Here is a 26,768-nt window from a genome sequence, read left to right as displayed (position 1 = left end):
ACTTTGAGCCGCCGCCCGCCGAGCTGCGCCACGAGCAGCGCCAGGGCCGCCTGCGCGCCCTGCGGGCCCGCCAGAGCCTCTTCCAGCAGGAGGTGCGACCCCTGGGACCCCTCCCCACTCGGACTCGGCCCCAGGGCTCCCGCGGCTGGGCGCAGCTTGGGGGGCGCCGCCGGCTCCGGGCGCTCTGGGGCTGCCTCGTCTTCCAGCAGGAGATGGGACCCCCGCCCCGCCGGGACCCCTCCCCAAATTGGGGAGGTCGCAGGGGGTCGTGGAGGGTCTCAGAGTGGGGGTCCCGGCTTTGGGGGCGTCGCAGTTTGGGGAGGGGTCTGACGGTGCCGCCCAGACTGCAGGGGATGCTGGCACTGGCGCCGGTTTGGGGGTCCCAGGATGCTGGGGGTGCCTCAGGGTGCTGGGGGGGGTCCCAGTCTGGGGGTCCCGGGGGGGGTTTGGGGTCCCAGTCTGGGGGTCCCGGGGGGTTTTGGGGTCCCGCCCGGGGGTCTCACGGCCCCTCGCGGCCCGCAGGGGATGCTGACGCTGGTGCTGAGCTGCATCGACCGCCTGAGCGCCTACAGCACGGCGGCGCAGTTCGGGGAGGCCGCGGGCGAGGAGGCGGCGGCCGCCTGGAAGGAGATCGTCAACCTGCTCTACGAGCTGCTGGGTGCGGCCGTGGGGCAGCCGTGGGGCAGATACGGGGCAGATATGGGGGCTGTGGGGCAGATACGGGGCAGATAATGGGGGCTGTGGGGCAGCTGTGGGGCAGATACGGGGCAGATACGGGGCAGATATGGGGGGCTGTGAGGCAGATGTGGGGTGTCTATGGGGTCAGGGCTGTGCTGTGGGTCAGGGGCTGTGCTATGGGGTCAGGGCTGTGCTGTGGGGCAGGGGTTGTGCTATGGGGTCAGGGGGTGTACTATGGGGCAGATACGGGATGTCTGTAGGGCAGATATGGGGTATCTATGGGGTAAGGGCTGTGCCATGGGGTCAGGGGCTGTGCTATGGGGTCAGGGCTGTTCTGTGGGGCAGATATGGGGTATCTATGGAGCAGGGGCTGTGCCATGGGGTCAGGGGCTGTGCTATGGGTCAGGGCTGTGCCATGGGGCAGATATGGGGTATCTATGGAGCAGGGGCTGTGCCATGGGGTCAGGGGCTGTGCTATGGGTCAGGGCTGTGCCATGGGGCAGCGCCGTGGGTCTCTGAGCCCCATCCCTGTCCCCCCAGCCTCGCTGATCCGAGGGAACCGAGCCAACTGCGCCCTGTTCTCCACCAACCTGGACTGGCTGGTCAGCAAACTGGACAGGCTGGAGGCCTCCTCGGGTCAGTGGGGCAGCCCCAGGGGGCTCCTGGGGGGCTGGGGGCTCTCCTGTGGGGCTGAGAACCCTCCTATGGGGCTGGGAGCTGGGCACCTTCAGGGGGCTGCAGACCCTGCTTTGAAGCTGAGGAGGTTCCTGTGGGTCTGAGGTCTCTGTTGTGGGCCTGGGGTCTCTGTTGTGGGTCTGGGGTCCCCCCGTGGGGCTGATGCCGTGCCGTGGGGCTGCCCCACCCCTCAGGCATCCTGGAGGTGCTGTACTGCGTGCTGATCGAGAGCCCCGAGGTGCTGAACATCATCCAGGAGAACCACATCAAATCCATCATCTCCCTGCTGGACAAGCACGGCCGCAACCACAAGGTGGGCGGGGCTCAGGTGTACCTGGGTGTGCCTGGGTGTGTCCCCGGGTGTCCCTGGGTGCATCCAGCTGTGTTACCTGTGCTCAGGTGTGCTCGTATCCCACCCAAAAATGGCCCTGTGCCAGCCAGGTTTGAGTTTGTGGGAGCTTAGATGTGTCCTGGGTGTCCCCAGGCATGCCCAGGTGTGCCCCCAGCTGTGCTCAGGTGTGTCCCCAGGTGTCCCCAGACATGCCCAGACATGCCCAGGTGTGCCCCCAGCTGTGCTCAGGTGTCCCCAGACATGCCCAGACATGCTCAGGTGTGTCCTCAGCTGTCCCCAGGTGTCCCCAGACATGCCCAGACATGCCCAGGTGTGTCCCCAGCTGTGCCCAGGTGTGCCCAGGTGTGCCCAGCTGCGCCCAGGTGCGCTCAGGTGTGCCCCTGCAGGTGCTGGACGTGCTGTGCTCGCTGTGCGTGTGCAACGCCGTGGCCGTGCGCTCCAACCAGAACCTGATCACCGAGAACCTGCTGCCGCGCCGCGACCTCCTGCTGCAGACCGGCATGGTCAACTACGTCACCAGGTGGGGCCCGGGGGGGCCGGGGGCCTTCGGGGCCCGGGGGGTCCCGGAGGGGAGGTTTGGGGAGTTTTGGGGGAGTTTTGAGGTTTTTTTGGATTTTTGGGGGGAGGTTTTGAGTGGTTCTCGGGCGGGCTGGAGGTTGTTGAGATGCTCCTGGAAGCTCTGGAGATGTTTCTAGAAGAAGTTGAGGACACCTGTGGGAGTTTTGGGGGGTCCTGGGGGGGCTTCCAGGGTCTGGGGGGTCCCGAGAGGGGAGATTTGGGGTTCTCAGGGTGGAATTTGCACTCTCAGGGTGGAATCTGGGGCTCTCAGGATGGAATTTGTGTTTCCCCAGGTGGGATTTGGGTTCTCCAGGATGGAATTCGGGGTTCCCCGGGTGGGATTTGGGCTCTCCAGGATGCAATTCGGGGTTCCCTGGGTGGGATTTGGGTTTCTCAGGATGGAATTCGGGGTTCCCCGGGTGGGATTTGGGCTCTCCAGGATGGAATTCGGGGTTCCCCGGGTGGGATTTGGGTTTCTCAGGATGCAATTCGGGGTTCCCCAGGTGGGATTTGGGTTCTCCAGGATGGAATTCAGGGTTCCCCGGGTGGGATTTGGGCTCTCCAGGATGGAATTCGGGGTTCCCCGGGTGGGATTTGGGTTTCTCAGGATGCAATTCGGGGTTCCCCAGGTGGGATTTGGGTTCTCCAGGATGGAATTCAGGGTTCCCCGGGTGGGATTTGGGCTCTCCAGGATGCAGTTCGGGGTTCCCCGGGTGGGATCTGGGCTCTCCAGGATGCAATTCGGGGTTCCCCGGGTGGGATCCGGGCTCTGGGGGTGTCGTTTGCGAGTTCCCACGGGGGTGCCCCCGTCCCTGACCCCGCCGCTGTCTCAGCGTGCGCCCCAACCTGTTTGTGGGCACGGCGCCGGGCTCCACGCAGTTCCGCTGCTGGTACTTCGAGGTGGCCGTGGAGCGGGTGCAGCCCTTCGTCACGCCCGTGCCCACCCACCTGCGCGTGGGCTGGGGGGCGGCCGGGGGCTTCCGGCCCGCGCCGGGGGGCGGCTCGGGCTGGGGGGGCAACGGAGCCGGCGACGACCTCAACTCCTTCGCCTTCGACGGGCTCCACCTCTGGACAGGTGAGGGGGGCGTCTGGGACCTCCCCTGGGACCCCCCCGGGACCCCCCTGATCCCCCCACACTTCCCTGAGCTCTGGGACCCCTTTTGTCCCCCTGTGACCCCCCCCCCCAGTCCTCCTGATCCCCCCCTTGATCCTGAACCCCCACCCCCAGACCTCTGGGAGCGCCCCAGGCTCCTGTCCCCACCATGTCCCTGTCCCCTGGGACCCCCTGACCCCTCTGAGACCCCCCTGACCCCTCTGAGACCTTCCTGAGACCCCTCTGAGACCCCTGTGACCTCTCTGGGACCCCCCTGGCCCCTCTGAGACCCTCCTGACCCCTCTGTCCCCCCCTGACCCCTCTGAGACCCCTCTGACCCCTCTGAGACCCCTCTGACCCCTCTGAGACCCCTTTCCCTGTCCCCCCTGACCGCTGTGTCCCCTCAGGGGGTGTCCCCAAGGCCGTGGGGTCCCCTCAGCGCCGGGCTCTGGCCGGGGGGGACGTGGTCAGCTGCTGCCTGGACCTGGGGGTCCCCAGCGCCTCCTTCCGCCTCAACGGGGCCCCGGTCCAGGGCGTCCTGGAGGGCTTCAACCTCGACACCCTCTTCACCCCCGTGGCCAGCTTCTCGGCGGGGGTCCGGTGAGGGGGGACACCCCGAAACTGGGGGGGACACCCTGAAACTGGGGGGGGCACCCTGAAACTGGGGGGTGGGACACCCTGAAACTGGGGGGGACACCCCGAAACTGGGGGGTGGGACACCCTGAAACTGGGGGGGACACCCCGAAACTGGGGGGTGGGACACCCTGAAACTGGGGGCTGGGACACCCCGGTATTGGGGGGTGGGATACCCTGAAATTGGGGAGTGGGACACCCCAAAAATGGGGTGGGATTTGGGGTTCTCAGGGTGGGATTTGGGGTTTCTATGGGTCTGGGGCTCACTCTGGGTGCCCCCCGTGCCCCCCAGGCTGCGGTTCCTGCTGGGGGGGTCTATGGGGTTTCTAGGGGTTTCTATGGTTCCAGGGATCCCCGTATGGATTCAGGGGTCCCTATGGGGTTCCTATGGGGTTTCTATGGGTCCCTATGGATTCAGGGGTCCCTGTGGGGTCCCTATGGGGTTTCTGTGGGCCCGGGGCTCACTCTGGGTGCCCCCCGTGCCCCCAGGCTGCGGTTCCTACTGGGGGGGGTCTATGGGGTTTCTATGGGTTTCAATGGATTCAGAGGTCCCTATGGATTCAGAGGTCCCTATGGATTCAGGGGTCCCTAGGGGGTTCCTATGGGGTTTCTATGGGTCCCTATGGATTCAGGGGTCCCTGTGGGGTCCCTATGGGGTTTCTGTGGGCCCGGGGCTCACTCTGGGTGCCCCCCGTGCCCCCAGGCTGCGGTTCCTGCTGGGGGGCCGGCACGGCGAGTTCCGGTTCGTGCCCCCTCCCGGCTACGCTCCGTGCGCCGAGGCGCTGCTGCCCCGCGAGCGGCTGCGCCTGGAGCCGCTGACGGCGTACCGGGGCTCGGCCCCGCCCGGAGCCCGCAGCCTGCTGGGGCCCACCCGCGCCCTGCCCCACACCGCCTTCACCCCCTGCCCCGTGGACACCTGCCAGGTGCGCCGGGGGACCGCGAGAGAGGGCCGGGAGGGGGTCGGGGATGGATGGGGGGCAGGAGAGGGGCTGGGGACGGATGGGGGTCTGGAGAGGGCTGGGAGAGGGGTTGGGGGGATGGAGAGAGGGTCGGGAGAGGGGTTGGGGATGGAGAGAGGGCTGGGGGGTCGGGAGAGGGCTGGGAGAGGGGTTGAGGGGATGGAGAGAGGGTCGGGAGAGGGTCGGGAGAGGGGTTGGGGGGATTGGGACAGAGTTTTGGGGGGCTGGAAGGGGGTTTGAAGGTGTTTTGGGGGTTGAGGTGGGATTGGGACAGGATTTGGAGGGCTGGAAGGGGGTTTGGGGGTGTTTTGGGGGGCTGAGTTGGGATTATGGGGGTCGGCTGAGGTTTTTTGGGGGTTTGGGGAGCACGGAGGGGAGAACAGGAGGATTGGGATGTGGTTTGGAGGGGGTGGAGGGGGTTTGGAGGGAGCGGAGGGGGATTTGGGGGGATCCTGGGGTGCTTGAAGGGGAATTTGGGGCTGATTGGAGAGACTGGGAAAGGATTTGGGGTGTGAAGGGGTTTGGGGGGTCCAACGCCGCCTTTTCCCCACCCCAGATCGTGCTGCCCCCACACCTGGAGCGCATCCGGGAGAAGCTGGCGGAGAACATCCACGAGCTCTGGGCCCTGACCCGCATCGAGCAGGGCTGGACCTACGGGCCTGTGAGTGGGGGACCCCAAAATCCTCCTGGGAACCCCAAAATCCCCTGGGGAACCCCAAACCCCACAGAAAAACCCCAAACCCACCCTGAGCTCTGAGCTCTGACCCACATCGAGCAGGGCTGGACCTACAGACCTGTGAGTGGGGGACCCCAAAACCCCCCCGGCATCCCCAAATCCCCTATTTGGGGTCCTCTGGAGGGGTCCCCAGGTTGAGATCCCATTTTAGGGCTCCCAAAATCTGGGTTGCTTCTGTTTGGGACCTATTTTTGGGGGGGGGTTGCCCCGATTTGGGACCCTTTTTTGGGGGTTCCCCAGGGTCTGGGTGCTTTGAGGAGATCCCTGGCTACAGTGGGGCTCTTTTGCAGCACCCCCAGGGTCGGGTCCCTTTTTGGGGGGTCCCTGGCTGGGGAGGGGGTCCCGATGGGGGGTCCCCATGCTCAGGATGTGTTTTTGGGGTGCCCCAGGTCCGGGATGACGTGCAGCGCCTGCACCCCTGTTTGCTGAGCTTCCACAGCCTCCCCGAGCCCGAGCGCGGCTACAACCTCCAGATGTCGGGGGAGACCCTCAAGTAAGGGGGGGGCGGGGGAATTTGGGGGTCCCCCCTTCTTTGGGGCTGTCCCTGAGACCCCCTGGAAAGGGGCAGTGGGTTTGGGGGAGGAACTTTTGGGGTGTCACCCCAAAATGGAGCAGGTTTGGGGTCCCCTCTGAGCCTGGGGATGGTTTTGGGGTCTCCCCCTCATCCTGAGCCCCCCTGGAATTGGGGGTGCTGGGTTTGGGGGGGCTGTGGAGGGTCCGAGGTTTTTGGGGTGCTGATTTTGGGGTGTCCCCAGGACGCTGCTGGCCCTGGGCTGCCACGTGGGGATGGCGGACGAGAAAGCTGAGGAGAACCTGAAGAAGATCAAACTGCCCAAAACGTGGGTCTGGGGGGGCTGGAGGGGTGGGGACCCCAGTTTGGGGGTGTCTGTAGGGGTCCCAGTTTGGGACTGGGGGTCTCTGTAGGGCAGTTCCAGTTTGAGGTCCCAGTCCGGGCTCCTTAAACTCCCAGTTTGGGGGACATCCCAGTCTGGGAAGTTCCAGTTTTGGGGTCCTGGAGGAGCTTCTGGGGGGTCCTTACAGGGGTCCCCATGGGTGGGGGGGTCCCTCAGGTGTGTCCCACCCGTGTCCAACAGGTGAAGGTGGTGTTGGGGTGTCCCAGTTTGGGTTGGGGTGTCCCAGTCTGGAGACTGAGGAGGTTCTGGGGGATCCTTGTTGGGGTCCCCGTGGGTGGGGGCAGTTCTGGGTGCCCCGGGGGGGTCCCTGGGGGTCCCACGGGTGCCCCCCGCCCCAGGTACACCATGTCCAACGGGTACAAGCCGGCGCCGCTGGACCTGTCGCACGTGCGCCTGACGCCGGCGCAGCTGACCCTGGTCGATCGCCTGGCCGAGAACGGCCACAACGTCTGGGCTCGGGACAGGGTGCAGCAGGGCTGGACCTACAGCACCACCCAGGTGGGGACCCCCGGGGACCCCCACAGACCCTGCCGAGAGACCCCCGCCCACCGCTGAGCCCCACAGACCCTGCCGAGAGACCCCCGCCCACCCCTGAGCCCCACAGACCCTGCCGAGAGACCCCCGCCCAATGCTGAGACCCACAGACCCTGCCGAGAGACCCCCGCCCACCCCTGAGCCCCACAGACCCTGCCGAGAGACCCCCGCCCACCCCTGAGCCCCACAGACCCTGCCGAGAGACCCCCACCCGCTGCTGAGCCCCACAGACCCTGCCGAGAGACCCCCACCCACTGCTGAGCCCCACAGACCCTGCCAAGAGACCCCCGCCCACCCCTGAGCCCCACAGACCCTGCCGAGAGACCCCCACCCACTGCTGAGCCCCACAAACCCTGCCGAGAGACCCCCACCCACTGCTGAGCCCCACAGACCCTGCCGAGAGACCCCCACCCACCCCTGAGCCCCACAGACCCTGCCGAGAGACCCCCACCCACCCCTGAGCCCCACAGACCCTGCCGAGAGACCCCCGCCCGCCCCTGAGCCCCCAGACCTTCCCATGGACACCCCAAAACCCTCCTTGTCCCCATGGTGTCACCGCCCTGTGTCCCCATGGCTGTGTCCCCACACCTGTGGGGGTGTCCCCATGTCCCTGACCCCGGTGTCCCCATGTCTCTGTGTCCCTGACTCCGGTGTCCCTGGTGTCCCCGTGTCCCCGTGTCCCTGACCCTGGTGTCCCCATGTCCCTGACCCCGGTGTCCCCATGTCCCCAGGACATCAAGAACAAGCGGAACCCGCGGCTGGTCCCCTACAACCTTCTGGACGAGGGGACCAAGGCCACCAACCGCGAGAGCCTCTGCCAGGCCGTGCGGACCCTGCTGGGCTACGGCTACAACATCGAGCCCCCCGACCAGGACTCGCGTGAGTGGCGCTGCGCCGGCGCTTTGGGGACGCGCGGGAGGCTGCGGAGGGACTTTGGGGACATCTGGGGACATCTGGGGACATCTGGGAAGGGTTTGGAGGGTCCCTGACCAGGGGAGCGGGGGGCTCGGGGGCACTTCTGGGCTTCCAGGCCCGGTTTTGGGGTTCTGTGTCCTGTTTTTGGGGTTCCATGTCCCGTTTTTGGGGTGCTGACCCCCGCTGTCCCCCAGCCTCACAGGGTGCTGTTCCCGGGGCTCTCTGGGTGTCATTTTGGGTGTTTTTCTCCCGTTTTTGGGGTGCTGACCCCCGCTGTCCCCCAGCCTCACAGGGTGCTGTTCCCGGGGCTCTCTGGGTGCAGTTTTTGGGGTTCTCTGGGTGCCGTTTTTGGGGTTCCATGTCCCGTTTTTGGGGTGCTGACCCCGCTGTCCCCAGCCTCGCAGGGTGCTGTTCCCGGGGGTCCCCGTGCCCCCCGGCCGCGGCTGTTCCGTGCGGAGCGGGGCTCGGCCGTGCGCTCGGGGAAGTGGTACTTCGAGTTCGAGGCCGTGACCCCCGGGGAGATGCGCGTGGGGTGGGCGCGGCCCGGGCTGCGCCCCGACACCGAGCTGGGCGCCGACGACATGGCCTTCGTCTTCAACGGGCACCGGGTGAGACACGGGGACACACGGGGACACCTGGGGACATGTGGGGACATCTGGGGACACACAGGGACACTCAGGGACACTCAGGGACACATAGGGACACCCAGGCTGCGCCCCGACACCGAGCTGGGCGCCGACGACATGGCCTTCGTCTTCAACGGGCACCGGGTGAGACACGGGGACACCTGGGGACACCTGGGGACATCTGGGGACATCTGGGGACACACAGGGACACTCAGGGACACATAGGGACACATAGGGACACCCAGGCTGCGCCCCGACACCGAGCTGGGCGCCAACGACATGGCCTTCGTCTTCAACGGGCACCGGGTGAGACACGGGGACACCTGGGGACACCTGGGGACACCTGGGGACATGTGGGGACATGTGGGGACAGCTGGGGACATGTGGGGACAGTTGGGGACACACAGGGACACTCGGGGACACTCGGGGGCACACAGGGACACGTAGAACCTGCATGGGACATGCAGGGACCCTCCTGTTCCCTGTGACCCCTGTGACCCCCACGTCCCCCATGCCCCCTGTGACCCCTGTGTCCCCAATGTCCCCCCGATGTCCCCAGGCCCAGCGGTGGCACGTGGGTGGCGAGTCCTTCGGCCGGTCCTGGCAGGCCGGGGACGTCGTGGGCTGCCTCATCGACCTCGGCGAGTGCCACATGAGCTTCACCCTCAACGGCGAGGTGCTGATCGGGGACGGCGGCTCCGAGGTGGCCTTCAGGGACTTCGACGTGGGCGACGGTGAGAGGGGGCTGCCCTTGGGGGTCCCTGGGGTGGGGAGACCCCCGTGGGCCCCAGCTGGGGCAGGAGAGGGGCACCCTGTGTTCCTTGGGGTGGTCACGGGTGGGGCTGGGGGCTCTGGGGTGGGGCTGGGGACACCAGGGATGGGGCTGGGGTGGGTTTGGGGGCACCAGGGATGGGGCTGGGGGCTCTGGGGATGAGTCTCGGGGCTCACGGCTGGGTCTGGGGTCTCAGGGCTGGATGAGGGTCCCACTGCTGACCCCCCCCGTGCCCCCCAGGCTTTGTCCCGGTGTGCAGCCTGGGTTTGGGGCAGGAGGGGCACCTGAACCTGGGCCAGGACGTGGGCACCCTGCGCTACTTCGGCATCTGCGGGCTGCAGGAGGGCTACGAGCCCTTCGCCATCAACATGAAACGGCCCATCGCCCTCTGGTTCAGCCACAGCCTGCCCCAGTTCGTGCCAGTGCCCCCCGAGCACCCCAACCTGGAGGTGAGGCGATTTGGGGGTCTCTGGGGGGGATTTGGGGTCCCCAAAACAGGGTGACACCCATCCCCAGCATGTCCCCAAACCCCCGAAAATCCCACAAAAACACAGGTGACACTTATCCCCAGATGGCTCCCTGTCCCTAAGGGTCCCCAAAACGGGGTGACACCTGTCCCCAAGGTGTCCCTGAGTGTCCCCAAAGCAGGGTGACACCTGTCCCCAAGGTGTCCCTGAATGTCCCCAAAGCGGGATGACACCTGTCCCCAAGGTGTCCCTGAGTGTCCCCAAAACAGGGTGACACCTGTCCCCAAGGTGTCCCTGAATGTCCCCAAAGCAGGGTGACACCTGTCCCCAAGGTGTCCCTGAGTGTCCCCAAAACGGGGTGACACCTGTCCCCAAGGTGTCCCTGAATGTCCCCAAAGCGGGGTGACACCTGTCCCCAAGGTGTCCCTGAATGTCCCCAAAGCGGGGTGACACCTGTCCCCAAGGTGTCCCTGAATGTCCCCAAAGCGGGGTGACAGCCACTGCAGGCTGCTCCCCGTGCCTGCGACTCCCCAGGGCGGCGCTCCCCGGTGCCACCCCCGTGTCCCCCGTGTCCCCCGGTGCCACCCCCGCGTCCCCCTGCAGGTGACCCGCCTGGACGGCACTGTGGACGCCCCTCCGTGCCTGCGCCTGTCGCACCGCAGCTCGGGCACGCCCGCGGCGCCCCCCGAGCTGCTCTTCCTGCGCCTCAGCCTCCCGGTGCAGTTCCACCCCACCTTCCGCTGCACCCCCGGCGCCACCCCGCTGCCCCAGGCCCCCCCCCCGGAGCCCCCCGAGGACCTCACCGAGTCCGAGTTCGAGCGGCTGCGGCGCTCGGCGGGGCCCCGCAGCCCCGAGGGGGACGAGGGAGCCGAGAAAGGGGCGGCCCCCGGAGCTGCCCCGGCCCGGGAGCAGCCGCGAGGGGAGAACGAGAAGGACGCGACCACCGAGAAGGGCAAGACCAGGAGGGGGTGAGTGGGAGCGGGGAGGGGGCGGAGGGGCACCCCGAGGGCACGGGGGGGGTCCCAAAAGTCACCAAAAGGGGGTGACAGCCGTCGCTGGGGGGTCCCCGATCCCTGGGAGTCACCAAAAGGGGGTGACAGCCATCCCCGGGGGTCCCTGATTGTCCCCAAGCTGGCAGCTCGGGGCTGTCGGGGGTTCCCTGGGTGTCGGGGGGGGCCCCCAGGGGTCCCCAAACCGGGGTGACCCCCTCGGTGCCCCCCAGGTTCCTGTTCAAGGGCCGGAAGACGCCGTTCGCGCCGCCGCCCGCGCCCCCGCCCGTGCCCCGGCTGGAGGAGGACGTGGTGCCCGACGAGCGCGACGACCCCGAGGTCATCATGAACACCACCACGGTATGGGACCCCCAAAAACCCCAAAATCCTCCCAAAATCCCCCAGATCCCCCCACAAACCAAAATCCACCCAGATCCCCCCCAAACCCCGAGGTCATCATGAACACCACCACGGTACGGGACCCCCAAAAAACCCCAAATCCCCCCAAAAACCCCCCAAACCACAGGGTCATCATGGACACCACCACGGTACGGGATCCCTGATCCCTGTCCTTGATCCCTGTCCCTGTCCCTGTGTCCCTGTCCCTCTGTCCCTGACGTGTCCCCGACGTGTCCCCATGTCCCCGTGTCCCTGTCCCCATGTCCCCATGTCCCTGTCCCCGTGTCCCTGTCCCCATGTCCCTGACGTGTCCCCATGTCCCTGTCCCCATGTCCCTGTCCCCATGTCCCTGTGTCCCTGTCCCCGTGTCCCCATGTCCCCGTGTCCCTGTCCCTGTGTCCCTGACGTGTCCCTGAGGTGTCCCTGAGGTGTCCCTGACGTGTCCCCATGTCCCTGTCCCCATGTCCCCGTGTCCCCATGTCCCCGTGTCCCTGTCCCTGTGTCCCTGAGGTGTCCCTGAGGTGTCCCTGACGTGTCCCTGACGTGTCCCCGTGTCCCTTGTCCCCAGTACTACTACTCGGTGCGGCTGTTTGCGGGGCAGGAGCCGGGCAGTGCCTGGGTGGGCTGGGTCACCCCCCACTTCCACCAGCACGACCCCGACTTCGAGCTGGGGCGGGTGCGCAGCGTCACCGTCACCATGGGCGACGACCGCGGCAACGTGCACGACAGGTACCCCAAGGGGGACCCCAAGGGGGACCCCAAGGGGGACCCCAAGGGGACCCCAAAGGGGACCCCAAAGGCCAAAGGGGACCACAAAATGGGGCCCCAATTAGACCCCAAATGGGACCCCAAAGGCCAAAGGGGACTACAAATGGGACCACAAAAGGGACCCCAAATGGGACCCCAAATGCCACAGGGGACCCCAAATGGGACCCCAAATAGGACCCCAAAATTGGACCCCTAAATGGGATCCCAAAGTGGGACCCCCAGCATCAAGTACAGCAACTGCCCCATGGTGTGGGGTTAAATAGGGGAGGGGTCCATGGTCTGGGGGTCCTTTCTGGGGGTCCCTGGGGGCCTCACCCCCCTTTCTGCCCCCCAGCATCAAGCGCAGCAACTGCTACATGGTGTGGGGCGGGGAGTTTGCGGCCCCCACGCAGCAGGCCAGGGTGTCCCACACTGACCTGGTCATCGGCTGCCTGGTGGACCTGGCCACGGGGCTCATGACCTTCACCGCCAACGGCAAAGAGATCAACACCTTCTTCCAGGTGAGCTGGGCCCCACCCCCGAGCGCCCAGGTGAGGTCTGGGGGGTCCCAGCCCGCCCTGGGGGTCTCACAGGAGCGCTGTCCCGCAGGTGGAGCCCAACACCAAGCTGTTCCCGGCGGTGTTTGTGCAGCCCACCACCCAAAACGTGCTGCAGTTCGAGCTGGGCAAGCTCAAGGTGAGGCCTGGGACCCCCACCCATCGTTTTGGGGGGAGTGGGGAGTGGCTGGGACCCCCACCCATCACTGTGGGCGGATATTGGGAGTGGGGAGGGGGTAACTGGGAGCACCGGTGAGGTGCTGGAGGAGCTGCAGGCTGGAACAAGGAGGGCGTGGGGCAGCTCCGTGGGTGACCCACGGGGAACCCGCACCCCTGGCGGTGCCGGGGGTCTCTGGGGGTCCCCCTGACGCCCCCGTTTGCCCCCCCAGAACATCATGCCCATCTCGGCGGCCATGTTCAGCAGCGAGCGGCAGAACCCGGCGCCGCAGTGCCCGCCCAGGCTGGTGATCCAGCACCTGACCCCGGTCACCTGGAGCCGGATGCCCACCGAGTACCTGGGCGTGGAGAGCGCCCGGCTGGGCGAGCGGCAGGGCTGGGCCGTGGAGTGCTGCCAGCCCCTGCAGATGATGGCGCTGCACATCCCCGAGGAGGACAGGTGGGGACACCTGGGGACACCTGGGGACACCTGGGGCACACAGGGGACACACAGGGCACCCCCAGCCTCATGGGGTCCTGTGTCCTGGGGTCTCATCCTCAGGGGTCCCAGCCCCAGGAGATCTTGGGGTTCCCATCCCAGAGATCCCATCCCCAGGACACTCACCCCAAAAGTCCCATCCCCAGGAGACCTTGGGCTCTCATCCCAGGGGTCCCACCCCATATCCCCCCACCCTGACCCCCATCTCCCACCCTCTCCAGGGGTCCCACCCCATATCCCCCCACCCTGACCCCCACCTTCCCCCAGGTGCATCGACATCCTGGAGCTGTGGGAGCGCGAGGACCTGCTGCAGTTCCAGTGCCACACCCTGCGCCTCTACTGCGCCGTGTGCGCGCTGGGCAACAACCGCGTGGCGCACGCGCTCTGCAGCCACGTGGACCAGGCCCAGCTGCTCTTCGCCATCGAGAGCCCCGAGCTGCCGGGGCCCCTGCGGGCCGGCTACTACGACCTGCTGCTGGCCATGCACCTGGACGCGGCGCAGCGCGCCCGCTCCTCCATGAGCGCCGAGTTCATCGTGCCCATCTCCGAGGCCACGCGCGCCATCGCGCTCTTCCCCGACGGCGCCCGCTGCCCGGGGCCCCCGGGCGTGGGGCCCAGCGCCTGCCTGAGGCCCCAGCCCCACTTCTCGGAGCCCTGCTTCGTGCGCGTCCCGTCGGGCCGCGCTCCGCTCAGCCCCGCCATCCCGCTGGACGAGCTGGGCGCCAAGGCCATGCGCATGCTGGCCGAGGCCGTGGCCGGCGGGGGTCCCCACGCCCGGGACCCCGTCGGGGGCAGCGTGGAGTTCCAGCTGGTGCCCGTGCTGAAGCTGGTGTCGGCGCTGCTGGCCGTGGGCGCGCTGGGCGACGGCGACGTGCGCCGCGTGCTGCGCATGATCGAGCCCCACGTCTTCGGGGAGGCGCGCGCGGCGCGCAGGGACGAGGAGGAGGAGGAGGAGGAGGAGGAAGGGACGAAGGCCATCGAGGCTGGCGAGGAGGAGGAGGAGGAGGAGGAGGCGAGGAGGAAAAAGGCAATCGAGGCCGGAGAGCTGGAGGAGGAGGAGGAGGAGGAAGTGAGGAGGAGGAAGGCCATCGAGGCTGGAGAGCTGCAGGAGGAGGAGGAGGATGAGGAGGAGGCCAGGAGGACGAAGGCCATGGAGGCCGGGGAGGGGCAGGAGAAGGAGGAGGAGGAAGAGCTGGAGGAGGGGCTGCTGCAGATGAAGCTGCCGGAGTCGGTCAAGCTGCAGGTGAGGGAGGGGCTGCGGGGACCGGGGGTCGTGTCCCCTGTGTCCCCTCTCCCCTGGGGTCTCCTGCCCAGTGTCCTTGTGCCCTCTCTGGGGTCCCTGTCCCCAGTGTCCCGCCCCATGTCCCCTCCCCAGGGGACTCCCCTGTCCCTTCTTCAGTCCCCAGGGGTGTCCTGGGCTCCCCGGTCCCCGATGTCCCCTTGGTGTCCACAGCGTCCACCATTTCCCCAATGCCCCTGATGTCCCCAATGTCCTCATGTCCCCAATGTCCCCCATGTCCCCATGTCCCCAGTGCCCCTGATGTCCCTGATGTCCCCGATGTCCCTGTGTCCCCGTGTCCCCGCAGATGTGCCACCTGCTGCAGCACCTGTGCGAGCGGGAGCTGCAGCACCGCGTCGAGGCCATCGTGGCCTTCTCGGAGCGCCACGTGCAGCGGCTGCAGCGCGACCAGCGGCGCCGCTACGGCCGCCTGATGCGGGCACTGACCATGTCGGCCGCAGAGACCGCCCGCAGAACGCGGGAGTTCCGCTCGCCCCCGCAGGAGCAGGTGGGGACAGCGGGGGGACAGAGCGGGGACAGAGTGGGGACAGAGCAGGGACAGCGAGGGGACAGCGAGGGGGCAGAATGGGTACAGAGCGGGGACAGCAAGGGGACAGTGAGGGGACAGTGAGGGGACAGCAGGGATGTGTGAGGGATGGACAGGGGGTGATGGCTGAGGGATGATCCTGCTGACCTCGTGTTCCTCCGTGTCCCGATGTCCTACCACGTCCCCGTGTCCCCGTGTCCCCACATCCCCGTGTCCCCGTGTCCCCGTGTCCCCAGATCAACATGCTGATGCAGTACAAGGGAGGGGCTGAGGATGAGGAGTGTCCGGTGCCTGGGGACATCCGGGACGAGCTGCTGGACTTCCACAACGACCTGCTGGCCCACTGCGGTGAGGGGGGACAGGGACAAACCCACGGGCTTGGGGACAGCACCCTGGCCTTGGGGACAGCACCCTGGGCTTGGGGACAAACCCAGGAATGTGGGGACACCCCCAGGGGAACCAGGACCCCCCATTCTGGGAGCACAGGGACTCCAGTCCAGGTCCCCCCCTGGGGACACGGGGACACCCCTGTGACCCCCCTTGGGGACATGGGAATGCCCCTGTTCCCCCCCTGAGGACACGGGGACACCCCTGTGACCCCCCTGGGGACACGGGGACACCCCTGTGACCCCCCTGGGGACACGGGGACCCCCCTGTGACCCCGCCGTGTCCCCCCAGGCATCGAGCTGGCGGAGGAGGAAGAGGAGGAGGAGGAGGAGACGTCGCTGCGGCAGCGGCTGATGGGGCTGGTGCAGAAGGTGGTGGGGGTCCGGGCCCCCCCCAAGGAGGAGGAGACCCCCCCCGAGGAGCCCCCGGTGCCCAGTGAGGAGGGGACAGGGCGGGGGGACAGGGGACACTCGGGACAAGGCTCTGCTCTGGCCGGGACACGGCCGGCGTGTCCTCGAGGTGACACACGAGGTGTCCCCGAGGTGTCACCGAGACACAGCCAAGCTGTCCCCAAGGCTCAGGCCAAACTGTGCCTGGGACATTGGCCAGATTGTCCCCAAGGTGCTGGCCAAGGTGTCCCAAATGTCCCCTGTGTCCCCAATGTCCCCAGTGTCCCCAATGCCCCCAATGCCCCCAATGTCCCCAATGTCCCCAATGTCCCCAGTGTCCCCTGTGTCCCCTGTGTCCCCAGGCACGCTGCAGGAGCTGATCTCGCAGACCATGGTGCACTGGGCACAGGGGTCACAGTGTCCCCAATGTCCCCAATGTCCCCACTGTCCCCAGTGTCCCCAATGTCCCCAATGTCCCCTGTGTCCCCCGTGTCCCCAGGCACGCTGCAGGAGCTGATCTCGCAGACCATGGTGCACTGGGCACAGGAGTCGTTCATCCAGAGCCCGGCGCTGGTCCGGGCCATGTTCAGCCTGCTGCACCGGCAGTACGACGCGCTGGGCGAGCTGGGCCGGGCGCTGCCCAAGGCCTACGCCATCAGCGCCACCTCCGTGCCCGACACCACGGCCCTGCTCGAGTGCCTGGGGCAGATCCGCTCGCTGCTCATCGTGCAGATGGGCCCCGAGGAGGAGAACCTCATGATCCAGAGCATCGGGTGCGTGGGCAGAGAGCCCGGGGCTCCTTTTAGTGTCACCCTGGGTCCTTCTGGTGTCCTTTTAGTGTCCCCTTGTGTTCTCCTGTGTGCCCCTGGGTCCTTCTGGTGTCCTTTTAGTGTCCTTTTAGTGTCACCCTGGATCCTTCTGGTGTCCTTTTAGTGTCCCCTCATGTCCCCCTGTGTGCCCCTGGGTCCTTCTGGTGTCCCCTTGTGTCCCCCTGTGTCCTCCTCATGTCCCCTTGTGTCCTTCCTGTGTCCCCATGTCCCCATTCAGCACCCTGAGAACCCCCTGAACATCCCAAAACCCTTTCCCAGCCCCCCAAATCCCACTCTGAACACCCCAAAACCCACCTGAGCCCCCCTAGTCTGCCCCTGCGCCCCCCAGGTGACCCCTGTGCCCCCCAGGAACATCATGAACAACAAGGTGTTCTACCAGCACCCCAACCTGATGCGTGCTCTGGGCATGCACGAGACGGTGATGCAGGTGATGGTCAGCGTGCTGGGCGGCGGCGAGTCCAAGGTGAGCCCCCGCCCCCGGGCGCCCCCCGGGAACGCCCCCGGACCCCCGCTGACCCCCCGGTGCCCCCCAGGAGATCCGGTTCCCCAAGATGGTGACCAACTGCTGCCGCTTCCTCTGCTACTTCTGCCGCATCAGCCGCCAGAACCAGCGCTCCATGTTCGACCACCTGGGCTACCTGCTGGAGAACAGCGGCATCGGGCTGGGTGAGACCCCCAGAAACCTCCCTGAGACCCCCAGACCCCTGCTGGGACCCCCCCCGTGTCCCCAGTGCCACCCCTGTCCCCTCCCTGCCACCCCTGTCCCCTTCCTGCCACCCCTCCCTGTCACCTCTGTCCTTCGCAGGCTGTGGCACCTGGAGGGGTGTCACTCTGTCCCCTGGAGGGGTGTCACTCTGTCCCCTGGTGTCCAGGACACCTGGGGGGGTGTCACTCTGTCCCCTTGAGGGGTGTCACTCTGTCCCCTGGAGGGGTGTCACTCTGTCCCCCGCTGTCCCCCTGACCTCCCTGTCCCCCGCTGTGTCCCCAAGGCATGCAGGGCTCCACCCCCCTGGACGTGGCGGCCGCCTCGGTCATCGACAACAACGAGCTGGCGCTGGCCCTCAAGGAGCAGGACCTGGAGAAGGTGGGGACAGCCCCGTGTCCCCCACCGTGTCCCCTGGAGTCCCCTGGTGTTCCCTGGTGTCCCCAGTGTCCCCTGGTGTCCCCTGGAGTCCCCGGTGTCCCCTGGTGTCCCCTGATGTCCCCTGGTGTCCCCTGTGGCAGGTGGTGACGTACCTGGCCAGCTGTGGGCTGCAGAGCTGCCCCATGCTGCTGGCCAAGGGCTACCCCGACATCGGCTGGAACCCCTGCGGGGGGGAGAAGTACCTCGACTTCCTGCGCTTCGCCGTCTTCGTCAACGGTGAGAGACCCACGGGTGTCCTCACGTGTCCCACAGGTGTCCCTCAGGTGTCCCCAGGTGTCTCCAGGTGTCCCTCAGGTGTCCCCAGGTGTCCTCAGCTGTCCCCAGGTGCCCTCCTGTGGGTCCATGTTTTGGGGGACATTTTTAGGGGTCCCTGTGTGTTTCGGGATCCTGTTCCCGCAGGGGAGAGCGTGGAGGAGAGCTCAGTTTGAGGCTGTGGCTGCTGATCTGGGGGTCCCTGTGCTGGGGGTTTTAGTGTTCCCTGTTTCAGGGGTTTCGTGGGTTTGTGCTCTGGGAATCCTGGGGTGTCCCTGTGAGTTTCGGGATCCTGTTCCCGCAGGGGAGAGCGTGGAGGAGAACGCCAACGTGGTGGTGCGGCTGCTGATCCGGCGTCCCGAGTGCTTCGGGCCGGCGCTGCGGGGCGAGGGCGGCAGCGGGCTGCTGGCCGCCATCCAGGACGCGCTGAGCATCGCCCAGGACCCGGCCAGGGACGGGCCCAGCGGGCGCAGGGAGAGGAGGCCGTGGGTGCCGGGATCGGGAATGGGAATGGGAATGGATTGGGATGGGATTGGGGACCCGGGCAGGGACGGGCCCAGCGGGCGCAGGGAGAGGAGGCCGTGAGCGCCGGGATCGGGAATGGATTGGGATGGGATTGGGATGGGATTGGGAATGGGAATGGGAATGGGGACCCGGGCAGGGACGGGCCCAGCGGGCGCAGGGAGAGGAGGCCGTGGGTGCCGGGATCGGGAATGGGATGGGATTGGGAATGGGAATTGGGAATGGGAATGGATTGGGAATGGGATGGGATTGGGAATGGGGACCCGGGCAGGGACGGGCCCAGCGGGCGCAGGGAGAGGAGGCCGTGGGTGCCGGGATCGGGAATGGGAATGGGAATGGATTGGGAATGGGAATGGATTGGGATTGGGATTGGGAATGGGAATGGGGATTGGGAATGGGAATGGGGATTGGGAATGGGAATGGGGATTGGGATGGGGGTGAGATGGGGTGATGACGAGGACGGGGATGAGATGAGGATGATGAGGAATGAAGTGAGGATGAAGACAGCACGGGATGGGGGTCGAGCTGTGAATGGGAGGGGGACGAAGCTGGGGTGGGGTGAAGGTGACGATGCTGCCACGGCGTGGGGGACCACGGGGTCACGACTCCCCTGACCCCCCCTGACCCCCCCCGACCCCCCTGACCCCCAGGTTCGGGCCCGAGGAGCCCCCCGAGGAGAACCGCGTGCACCTGGGCCACGCCATCATGTCCTTCTACGCCGCCCTCATCGACCTGCTGGGCCGCTGCGCCCCCGAGATGCACGTACGGCCCCGGGGGTCCCGGGGGGCGGCTCGGGGGGTCCCGGGGGGGCAGGACTCGGGCTGTGACCCCCCGTGTGACCCCCACAGCTGATCCAGGCGGGGAAGGGGGAGGCACTGCGGATCCGGGCCATCCTGCGCTCGCTCGTCCCGCTCGAGGACCTGGTGGGGATCATCAGCCTCCCGCTGCAGATCCCGGCGCTGGGAAAAGGTGGGGAGGGGTCCCCAAAACCTGGGGGGGGCGTCACTGGGATGGGGGACACCCCGAAATGTGGGACACCCCGAAATGTGGGGATCATCAGCCTCCCCTGCACAGATCCTGGTGGTGGGTGTGATGATGGGGCCCAAAATTGTGGGGGACACCCGAAATCGGGGTGTACCCAAAAATGGGGGAGCAGCTGGGGAGGGGGCTCACACACACAGAGAGGTTTTTGGGGGTACGGTGGGTGTCCAGGGTGGGACACAGATTTTGGGGGGACAACAGCGTGTTGGAGCTCCCCATGGGGATGCCAGGATTTGGGGGCGGGGGATTCCCAGCTGTTGTAGGGTTTATTTGGGGAGTTTTGGGGTCCCCTGAGTTTCGGGGTCCCGCAGACGGGAACGTGGTGCAGCCCCGCATGGCCGCCAGCTTCGTCCCCGAGCACAAGGCGCCCATGGTGCTGTTCCTGGACCGCGTTTACGGGGTGCAGAGCCAGGAGTTCCTGCTCCACGTGCTGGAAGTGGGGTTCCTGCCCGACATGCGCGCGGCCGCCTCGCTGGACACGGTGAGGGGCACCCCGAAACCCCCCGGGCTCCCCAAAACCCCCTGCAGGGTCACCGCTGTTCCCTCCTGTGGGGTGGGTCTGGGGTCCCCCAAATATTCCTTGTGGGATTGGTTTGGGATCCCCCAAATATTCCCTGTGGGGTGGGTCTGGGGTCCCCCAAATATTCCTTGTGGGATTGGTTTGGGATCCCCCAAATATTCCCTGTGGGGTGGGTCTGGGGTCCCCCAAATATTCCCCATTTGACGCATCAGGGATCCCCCAAATCCCCCTACGGGGTGGGTCCCCAAACTCACCCCAAGGCCTGGCTCTGCCCCCGTGCCCCATTTCCGTCAGGGGCCCCCCTCTGACCCCCGCTGTGCCCCCAGGCGACGTTCAGCACGACGGAGATGGCGCTGGCGCTGAACCGCTACCTGTGCCTGGCGGTGATGCCGCTCATCACCAAGTGCGCGCCGCTGTTCGCCGGCACCGAGCACCGCGCCATCATGGTGGACTCCATGCTGCACACCATCTACCGCCTGTCGCGCGGCCGCGCCCTCACCAAGGCGCAGCGCGACGCCATCGAGGAGTGCCTGATGGCCCTCTGCAGGTGGGACCCCACGTCGGGTCACGTGCGCGCCGTGGGTCTGCGTCTGTCCCCAAAACCAACCCAACCGCCATGGTCAACCCAACCGCCATGGCCAACCCAACCATCATGGCCAACCCAACCGTCATGGCCAACCCAACTGCCATGGCCAACCCAACTGCCATGGCCAACCCAACTGCCATGGCCAACCCAAGCACCATGGCCAACCCAACTGCCATGGCCAACCCAAGCACCATGGCCAACCCAAGCACCATGGCCAACCCAACCATCATGGCCAACCCAAGCACCATGGCCAACCCAACTGCCATGGCCAACCCAAGCACCATGGTCAACCCAACAGCCATGGCCAACCCAACCGCCATGGTAGAGCCAATCCCACGTCCGCCCCAAGCGCCGCGCCCCTCCCCGAGGCCCGGCGTGACGCCGTCGAGGTTCTCACGGCGCTCTGCAGGTGAACCCCAAACCCCCAGACCCCCCTGACCCCCCTGACCCCCCAGGTACATCCGCCCCTCCATGCTGCAGCACCTCCTGCGCCGCCTCGTCTTCGACGTGCCCATCCTCAACGAGTTCGCCAAGATGCCCCTCAAGGTGAGCCCTGGGGGGGTCCCCGTGGTTCCCCGTGCCCCCTGAGCCCCCCTGAGCCCCCCAGGGTGACCCCCGGGGTTCCCCTGAGCCCCCCTGAGCCCCCCGCGGTTCCCCCCGTGCCCCCCAGCTGCTGACCAACCACTACGAGCGCTGCTGGAGGTACTACTGCCTGCCCAGCGGGTGGCCCAACATGGGCGTCAGCTCCGAGGAGGAGCTGCACCTCACCAGGAAACTCTTCTGGGGCATCTTCGAGTCCCTGGCGCACAAGGTGGGGCGACAGGGAGGTGACACACCCGGGGGGGACACCGGGACACACCTGGGGGCACACCTGGGGACACAGCTGGGGGCACACCTGGGGGCACACCTGGGGGCACACCTGGGGACACAGCTGGGGACACACCTGGGGACACACCTGGGGGCACCTCAGGGACGCAGCGGTGGTGGGGACGGAGGTGATGGGAACATGGGGGTGATGGCAGCACTGGGGACACGGGGATGGTGACACTGGGGAAATGGGGGTGGTGACACTGGGGACACGGGGCCGGTGGCACTGGTGACACAGGGGTGATGGCACTGAGGACACGGGGCCGGTGGCACCGGTGGCACTGGTGACACAGGGGTGATGGCACTGGGGGAACTCGAGGCCGGTGGCACCGGTGACCCGTGGCCGGTGGCACCGGTGGCACTGGTGACACAGGGGTGATGGCACTGAGGACACGGGGCCGGTGGCACCGGTGGCACTGGTGACACAGGGGTGATGGCACTGGGGGAACTCGTGGCCGGTGGCACCGGTGGCACTGGTGGCACAGGGGTGATGGCACTGGGGGAACTCGCGGCCGGTGGCACCGGTGGCACTGTCCCCCGTCCCCCGGCGTGTCCCCGCAGAAGTTCGAGGCCGAGCTCTACAGGCTGGCCATGCCGTGTCTCTGCGCCATCGCCGGCGCGCTCCCGCCCGACTACGTGGACGCCAGCTACTCGTCCCGCACCGAGAAGAAGGCCTCGGTGGATGCTGAGGGCAACTTCGACCCCAAACCCGTCGAGACCCTCAAGTAGGGCCCCCAGAGACCCTCCCTGGGCCAGCGGGAGCCCCCCGACCCCAGCTGTCCTCATCCTGAGCCCCCCGACCCCATCTGTCCTCATCCTGAGCCCCCCGACCCCATCTGTCCTCATCCTGAGCCCCCCGACCCCATCTGTCCTCATCCTGAGCCCCCCAAACCCCAGCTGTCCTCACCCTGAGCCCCCCGACCCCAGATGTCCTCATCCTGAGCCCCCCGACCCCATCCATCCTCCTCCTCCTGGAGACCCCCGACCTCCCCCAGCCCCATCCAGACCCCCATGGGGTTCATCCATCCTCATCCTCGTGTCCCCCCGACCCCCCGTGTCCCCCCAGTGTCATCATCCCCGAGAAGCTCGACGGTTTCATCAACAAATACGCTGAGTACACGCACGAGAAGTGGGCCTTTGACAAGGTGGGGACCCCCGGGACCCCCGGGACCCCCCAAATCTCCCCTGTCCCCCCCCAATCCGTTGTCCCGGACCCCCCCGACCTGACCTGTTCCCCCCCAGATCCAGAACAACTGGACTTTTGGGGAGACCGTGGATGAAGAAGCCAAAACCCACCCGATGCTGAGACCCTACAAAACCTTCTCTGAGAAGGTACCGGGGACCCCGGGACCCCAAAAACCCATGGGGGGCACCCCAAAACCAGGGGGACACCCCAAAACCATGGGGGACACCCCAAAACCATGGGGGACACCCCAAAACCATGGGGGATGCCCCCAAAACCAGGGGGACACCCCCAAACCTCTCCTGGTGGCCACCAAGGAGTCCCTCAAGGCCCCAGACCCCTTCCCTCCTCCTCCTCATGGACCCCCCTGGATTTTGGGGTCCCCCCAGATTTTGGGGTGCCCCCTGACCCCCCCCGATTTTGGGGACCCCCCCAGGACAAGGAGATTTACCGGTGGCCCATCAAGGAGTCCCTCAAGGCCATGCTGGCCTGGGAGTGGACGGTGGAGAAGGCCAGGGAGGGGGAGGACGAGCGCGCCGAGAAGAAGAAAACGCGGAAAATCTCCCAAAACGCCCAGGTGGGACCCCAAAAACCCCTGGGGAGGGATCAGGGGCGTGGGGCACCCCAAAAAACACCTGGGGAGGGTGTGGGGTACCCAAAAAACACCTGTGGGGAGGTGAAGGGGGGGATCAGACACCCAAAAAACACCTGTGGGGAGGTGGGGGGGTCAATGGGGTGCAGAAGGGAGACCCCCAAGTCTCGGGGTCCCCCCTGACCCCCCGTGTCTCCCCCCTCCCAGGCCACCTATGACCCCTCCCACGGCTACAGCCCCCAGCCCGTGGACCTGAGCGGGGTCACCCTGTCCCGGGAGCTGCAGGTGAGGACGGCAGTGGCCCCAAATGGCCCCAAATGTCCCCAGGTGCCCTCAAATCCTTCCCAAACCACCCCAAATCCCCCTAAAACCACCCCAAATCCCCCCAAATCCCCCCAGGCCATGGCAGAGCAGCTGGCCGAGAACTACCACAACACCTGGGGCCGCAAGAAGAAGCTGGAGCTGGAGGCCAAGGGTGAGACCCCTCCCCACATTGGGGTGGGACCCTGTGGGACCCCCCTGGGACCCCCTGGGACACCCCTGGGACCCCCCTGGGACCCCCATGGGACCCCCTGGGACACCCCTGGGACACCCCTGGGACCCCCTGGGACACCCCCAAACCCAGAGGAGCTGGAGGCCAAGAGTGAGACGCCCCCAAACCCCCGAAGTGGGGGCTCCAGGGGGTTGTTTGGGGTCTCCAAGGCCGATTTTGGGGCGCAGGGGGGGGCTCCCACCCGCTGCTGGTGCCCTACGACACGCTGACGGCCAAGGAGAAGGCGCGGGACCGGGAGAAGGCGCAGGAGCTGCTCAAGTTCCTGCAGCTGCACGGATACGCCGTCACACGGTGAGGGGGGACCCCAAAATACCCCCTGGGACCCCAAAATACCCGCATGGGACCCTAAAATACCCACACGGGACCCCAAAATACCCACCCAAAATACCCACCCAAAATACACCCCCTGGGACCCCAAAAACTGCCCCGGAGTCCCAAAATACCCACCCAAAACCACCCCAAATCCCCCCAAATCCCCAGAGAGACCCCAAATTCTCGGGGAATCAGGGATTGGGGGGGATCCCAAATGTCCAGGAGGGATCCAGGTTTTTGGGGGGACACCAAAATCCCAAGGAGGGAACCCTAAAATCTGGGGGAGACCCCGAATTGGCGTGACTCGGGGTTTGTGGGTGCGCAGGGAGCCTGGAGATGGGTGGGGTGAGTTTGGGGGATCTGGGGAGGGGGTGCTGAGTTTTGGGGTGTCCCCCTCCCCAACTTTTGGGGTGTCTCAGGGGGCTCAAGGACATGGAGCTGGACACGTCGTCCATCGAGAAACGCTTCGCCTTCGGCTTCCTGCAGCAGCTGCTGCGCTGGATGGACATCGCCCAGGAGTTCATCGCGCACCTGGGTGAGCCCCCGAGCCCCGGGGGGCACCCCAGACCTCGGGGGACACCCCAAACCTTGGGGGGCACCCCCAAATTCCAGGGAACGCCTTCAGACCCTCCCAAACCCCCGGGATTTTCCCCGACCCCCTGAGTGTCCCCCAAATCCCCCCAGCCCTCGGCTGGATTTCACCCAGGAGTTCATTTTGATGAGACTCCCAAATCCCTGGGGGACACCCCCAAATCTTGGGGACACCCCCAAAACTCCTCCAGCCCGGCCCCAACCCCACGGGACCCCCCTGAACCCCGTTTTCTCCCCCAGAGGCCGTGGTCAGCAGCGGGCGGGTGGAGAAATCCCCCCACGAGCAGGAGATCAAGTTCTTCGCCAAGGTCGGGGGGAGACCCCAAAACGGGGACGGGGGACCCCAAAACGGGGATGGAGGACCCCAAAACGGGGATGGGGGACCCCAAAATGGGGACAGGGGACCCCAAAATGGGGATGGGGATCCCAAAATGTGACGTGGGGTGCAGGGGATTTGGGGTTCTTACAGGTTTTGGGATGTCTTTTGGGGTTATTTGGGGTCTCTAAGGGGTATTTGGGGTCTCCATGGGGTATTTGTGCCCCCCTGAGGGTTTTTTTGGGGTGTCCTGTGGGTGTTTTGGGGTCTCTGTGGGTGTTTCGGGGTCTCTTTGGGCGCTGGGGTCCCTCTGACCCCCCGCTGCCCCCCAGATCCTGCTGCCCCTCATCAACCAGTACTTCCACAACCACTGCCTCTACTTCCTGTCCACCCCGGCCCAGGTGCTGGGCAGCGGCGGCCACGCCTCCAACAAGGAGAAGGAGATGATCACCAGGTGGGACCCCCAAAAACCAGCCCAAACCCCCCCTGGGACCCCCAAACACACCCTGAACCCACCCTGGGACCCCCAGAGCCCCAAACCCCACCCTGGGACCCCCAAACCCAGCCCAAACCCCACCCCCAGGACCCCCAGAGCCCCAAATCCCCAGATGGGACCCCCAGACCCCCCTCCCTGGGCGGGTTTGGGGTTTTGGGGACCCCCCTGACCCCTTTGTGTCCCCCTCCCCACAGCCTCTTCTGCAAACTGGCCGCGCTCGTCCGGCACCGCGTGTCGCTCTTCGGTAACTGGGGACACTGGGGTGGCACTGGGGTGGCACTGGGGTGGCACTGGGGACACACTGGGGTGGCACTGGGGACACGAGTGCCACTGCCCCCCCCAATGTCACCGTCCCCCCCTGCCAGGGACGGACGCCCCGGCCGTGGTGAACTGTCTGCTCATCCTGGCACGGTCCCTGGACGCCAGGTGGGGACACCGGGGCCGTGTGTGTGTCACTGTGTCACTGTGTCACTGTGTCACTGTGTCACTGTGTCACTGTGTCCCCAAGATGTCCCCAGTGTCCCCGTGTCCCCAGGACGGTGATGAAGTCAGGTCCTGAGATCGTCAAGGCCGGGCTGTGTCCGTGTGTCAGTGTCATTGTCCCCAGTGTCCCCGATGTCCCCGATGTCCCCATTGTCCCCAATGTCCCCAATGTCCCCGATGTCCCCACTGACCCCGATGTCCCCAGGACGGTGATGAAGTCGGGCCCCGAGATCGTCAAGGCCGGGCTGTGTCCCTGTGTCAGTGTCCCTGTGTCCCTGTGTCAGTGTCCTTGTCCCCAGTGTCCCTGATGTCCCCATTGTCCCCTATGTCCCCATTGTCCCCAATGTCCCCACTGACCCCACTGACCCCACTGACCCCGATGTCCCCAGGACGGTGATGAAGTCGGGCCCCGAGATCGTCAAGGCCGGCCTGCGCTCGTTCTTCGAGTCGGCCGCCGAGGACATGGAGAAGTTGGGGGAGCAGCTGCGGCTGGGCCGGGGGACCCCGACCCGCGCCCCCACCAAGGGCGTGGCCCAGAACGTCACCTACACCTCGGTGGCCCTGCTGCCCGTCCTCACCGCGCTCTTCGAGCACCTGGCGCAGCACCAGTTCGGGGACG

At 66.6% G+C, this 26,768-nt stretch overlaps 1 protein-coding gene across 1 annotated transcript in view; it reads left to right on the top strand.

The window, feature by feature from the left end:
* LOC120747926 (ryanodine receptor 1-like) overlaps positions 1–26,765 on the top strand; it is a gene marked incomplete at its 3' end in the record, with an annotated part of 33,724 nt that extends 6,959 nt beyond the window's left edge. Inside the window, exons 10-60 of the mRNA XM_040053986.2 lie at positions 9–92; positions 523–658; positions 1,219–1,314; positions 1,548–1,666; positions 2,092–2,225; positions 3,097–3,338; positions 3,764–3,956; positions 4,693–4,912; positions 5,505–5,609; positions 6,074–6,177; positions 6,440–6,523; positions 6,937–7,096; positions 7,864–8,011; positions 8,444–8,655; positions 9,233–9,407; positions 9,686–9,894; positions 10,516–10,880; positions 11,135–11,261; positions 11,869–12,029; positions 12,403–12,568; positions 12,657–12,743; positions 12,994–13,220; positions 13,527–14,502; positions 14,846–15,046; positions 15,322–15,433; positions 15,764–15,907; positions 16,361–16,634; positions 17,040–17,154; positions 17,225–17,357; positions 17,681–17,775; positions 17,916–18,051; positions 18,392–18,572; positions 19,260–19,371; positions 19,458–19,578; positions 19,962–20,131; positions 20,497–20,717; positions 21,212–21,302; positions 21,427–21,567; positions 22,185–22,348; positions 22,690–22,768; positions 22,866–22,955; positions 23,243–23,383; positions 23,606–23,683; positions 23,798–23,873; positions 24,119–24,242; positions 24,683–24,798; positions 25,095–25,162; positions 25,503–25,624; positions 25,861–25,910; positions 26,032–26,092; positions 26,539–26,765. Of these exons, the coding sequence (XP_039909920.1) occupies positions 9–92; positions 523–658; positions 1,219–1,314; positions 1,548–1,666; positions 2,092–2,225; positions 3,097–3,338; positions 3,764–3,956; positions 4,693–4,912; positions 5,505–5,609; positions 6,074–6,177; positions 6,440–6,523; positions 6,937–7,096; positions 7,864–8,011; positions 8,444–8,655; positions 9,233–9,407; positions 9,686–9,894; positions 10,516–10,880; positions 11,135–11,261; positions 11,869–12,029; positions 12,403–12,568; positions 12,657–12,743; positions 12,994–13,220; positions 13,527–14,502; positions 14,846–15,046; positions 15,322–15,433; positions 15,764–15,907; positions 16,361–16,634; positions 17,040–17,154; positions 17,225–17,357; positions 17,681–17,775; positions 17,916–18,051; positions 18,392–18,572; positions 19,260–19,371; positions 19,458–19,578; positions 19,962–20,131; positions 20,497–20,717; positions 21,212–21,302; positions 21,427–21,567; positions 22,185–22,348; positions 22,690–22,768; positions 22,866–22,955; positions 23,243–23,383; positions 23,606–23,683; positions 23,798–23,873; positions 24,119–24,242; positions 24,683–24,798; positions 25,095–25,162; positions 25,503–25,624; positions 25,861–25,910; positions 26,032–26,092; positions 26,539–26,765 (8,173 nt within the window). The remainder of the gene's footprint in view (positions 1–8; positions 93–522; positions 659–1,218; positions 1,315–1,547; positions 1,667–2,091; positions 2,226–3,096; positions 3,339–3,763; positions 3,957–4,692; positions 4,913–5,504; positions 5,610–6,073; positions 6,178–6,439; positions 6,524–6,936; positions 7,097–7,863; positions 8,012–8,443; positions 8,656–9,232; positions 9,408–9,685; positions 9,895–10,515; positions 10,881–11,134; positions 11,262–11,868; positions 12,030–12,402; positions 12,569–12,656; positions 12,744–12,993; positions 13,221–13,526; positions 14,503–14,845; positions 15,047–15,321; positions 15,434–15,763; positions 15,908–16,360; positions 16,635–17,039; positions 17,155–17,224; positions 17,358–17,680; positions 17,776–17,915; positions 18,052–18,391; positions 18,573–19,259; positions 19,372–19,457; positions 19,579–19,961; positions 20,132–20,496; positions 20,718–21,211; positions 21,303–21,426; positions 21,568–22,184; positions 22,349–22,689; positions 22,769–22,865; positions 22,956–23,242; positions 23,384–23,605; positions 23,684–23,797; positions 23,874–24,118; positions 24,243–24,682; positions 24,799–25,094; positions 25,163–25,502; positions 25,625–25,860; positions 25,911–26,031; positions 26,093–26,538) is intronic.
* Positions 26,766–26,768: the final 3 nt, after the last annotated feature.

Source organism: Hirundo rustica (assembly GCF_015227805.2).
Source record: "Hirundo rustica isolate bHirRus1 chromosome 39 unlocalized genomic scaffold, bHirRus1.pri.v3 SUPER_39_unloc_2, whole genome shotgun sequence".
Lineage (NCBI taxonomy): Eukaryota > Metazoa > Chordata > Aves > Passeriformes > Hirundinidae > Hirundo > Hirundo rustica.
This window is presented reverse-complemented; position numbering and strand designations above follow the sequence as displayed.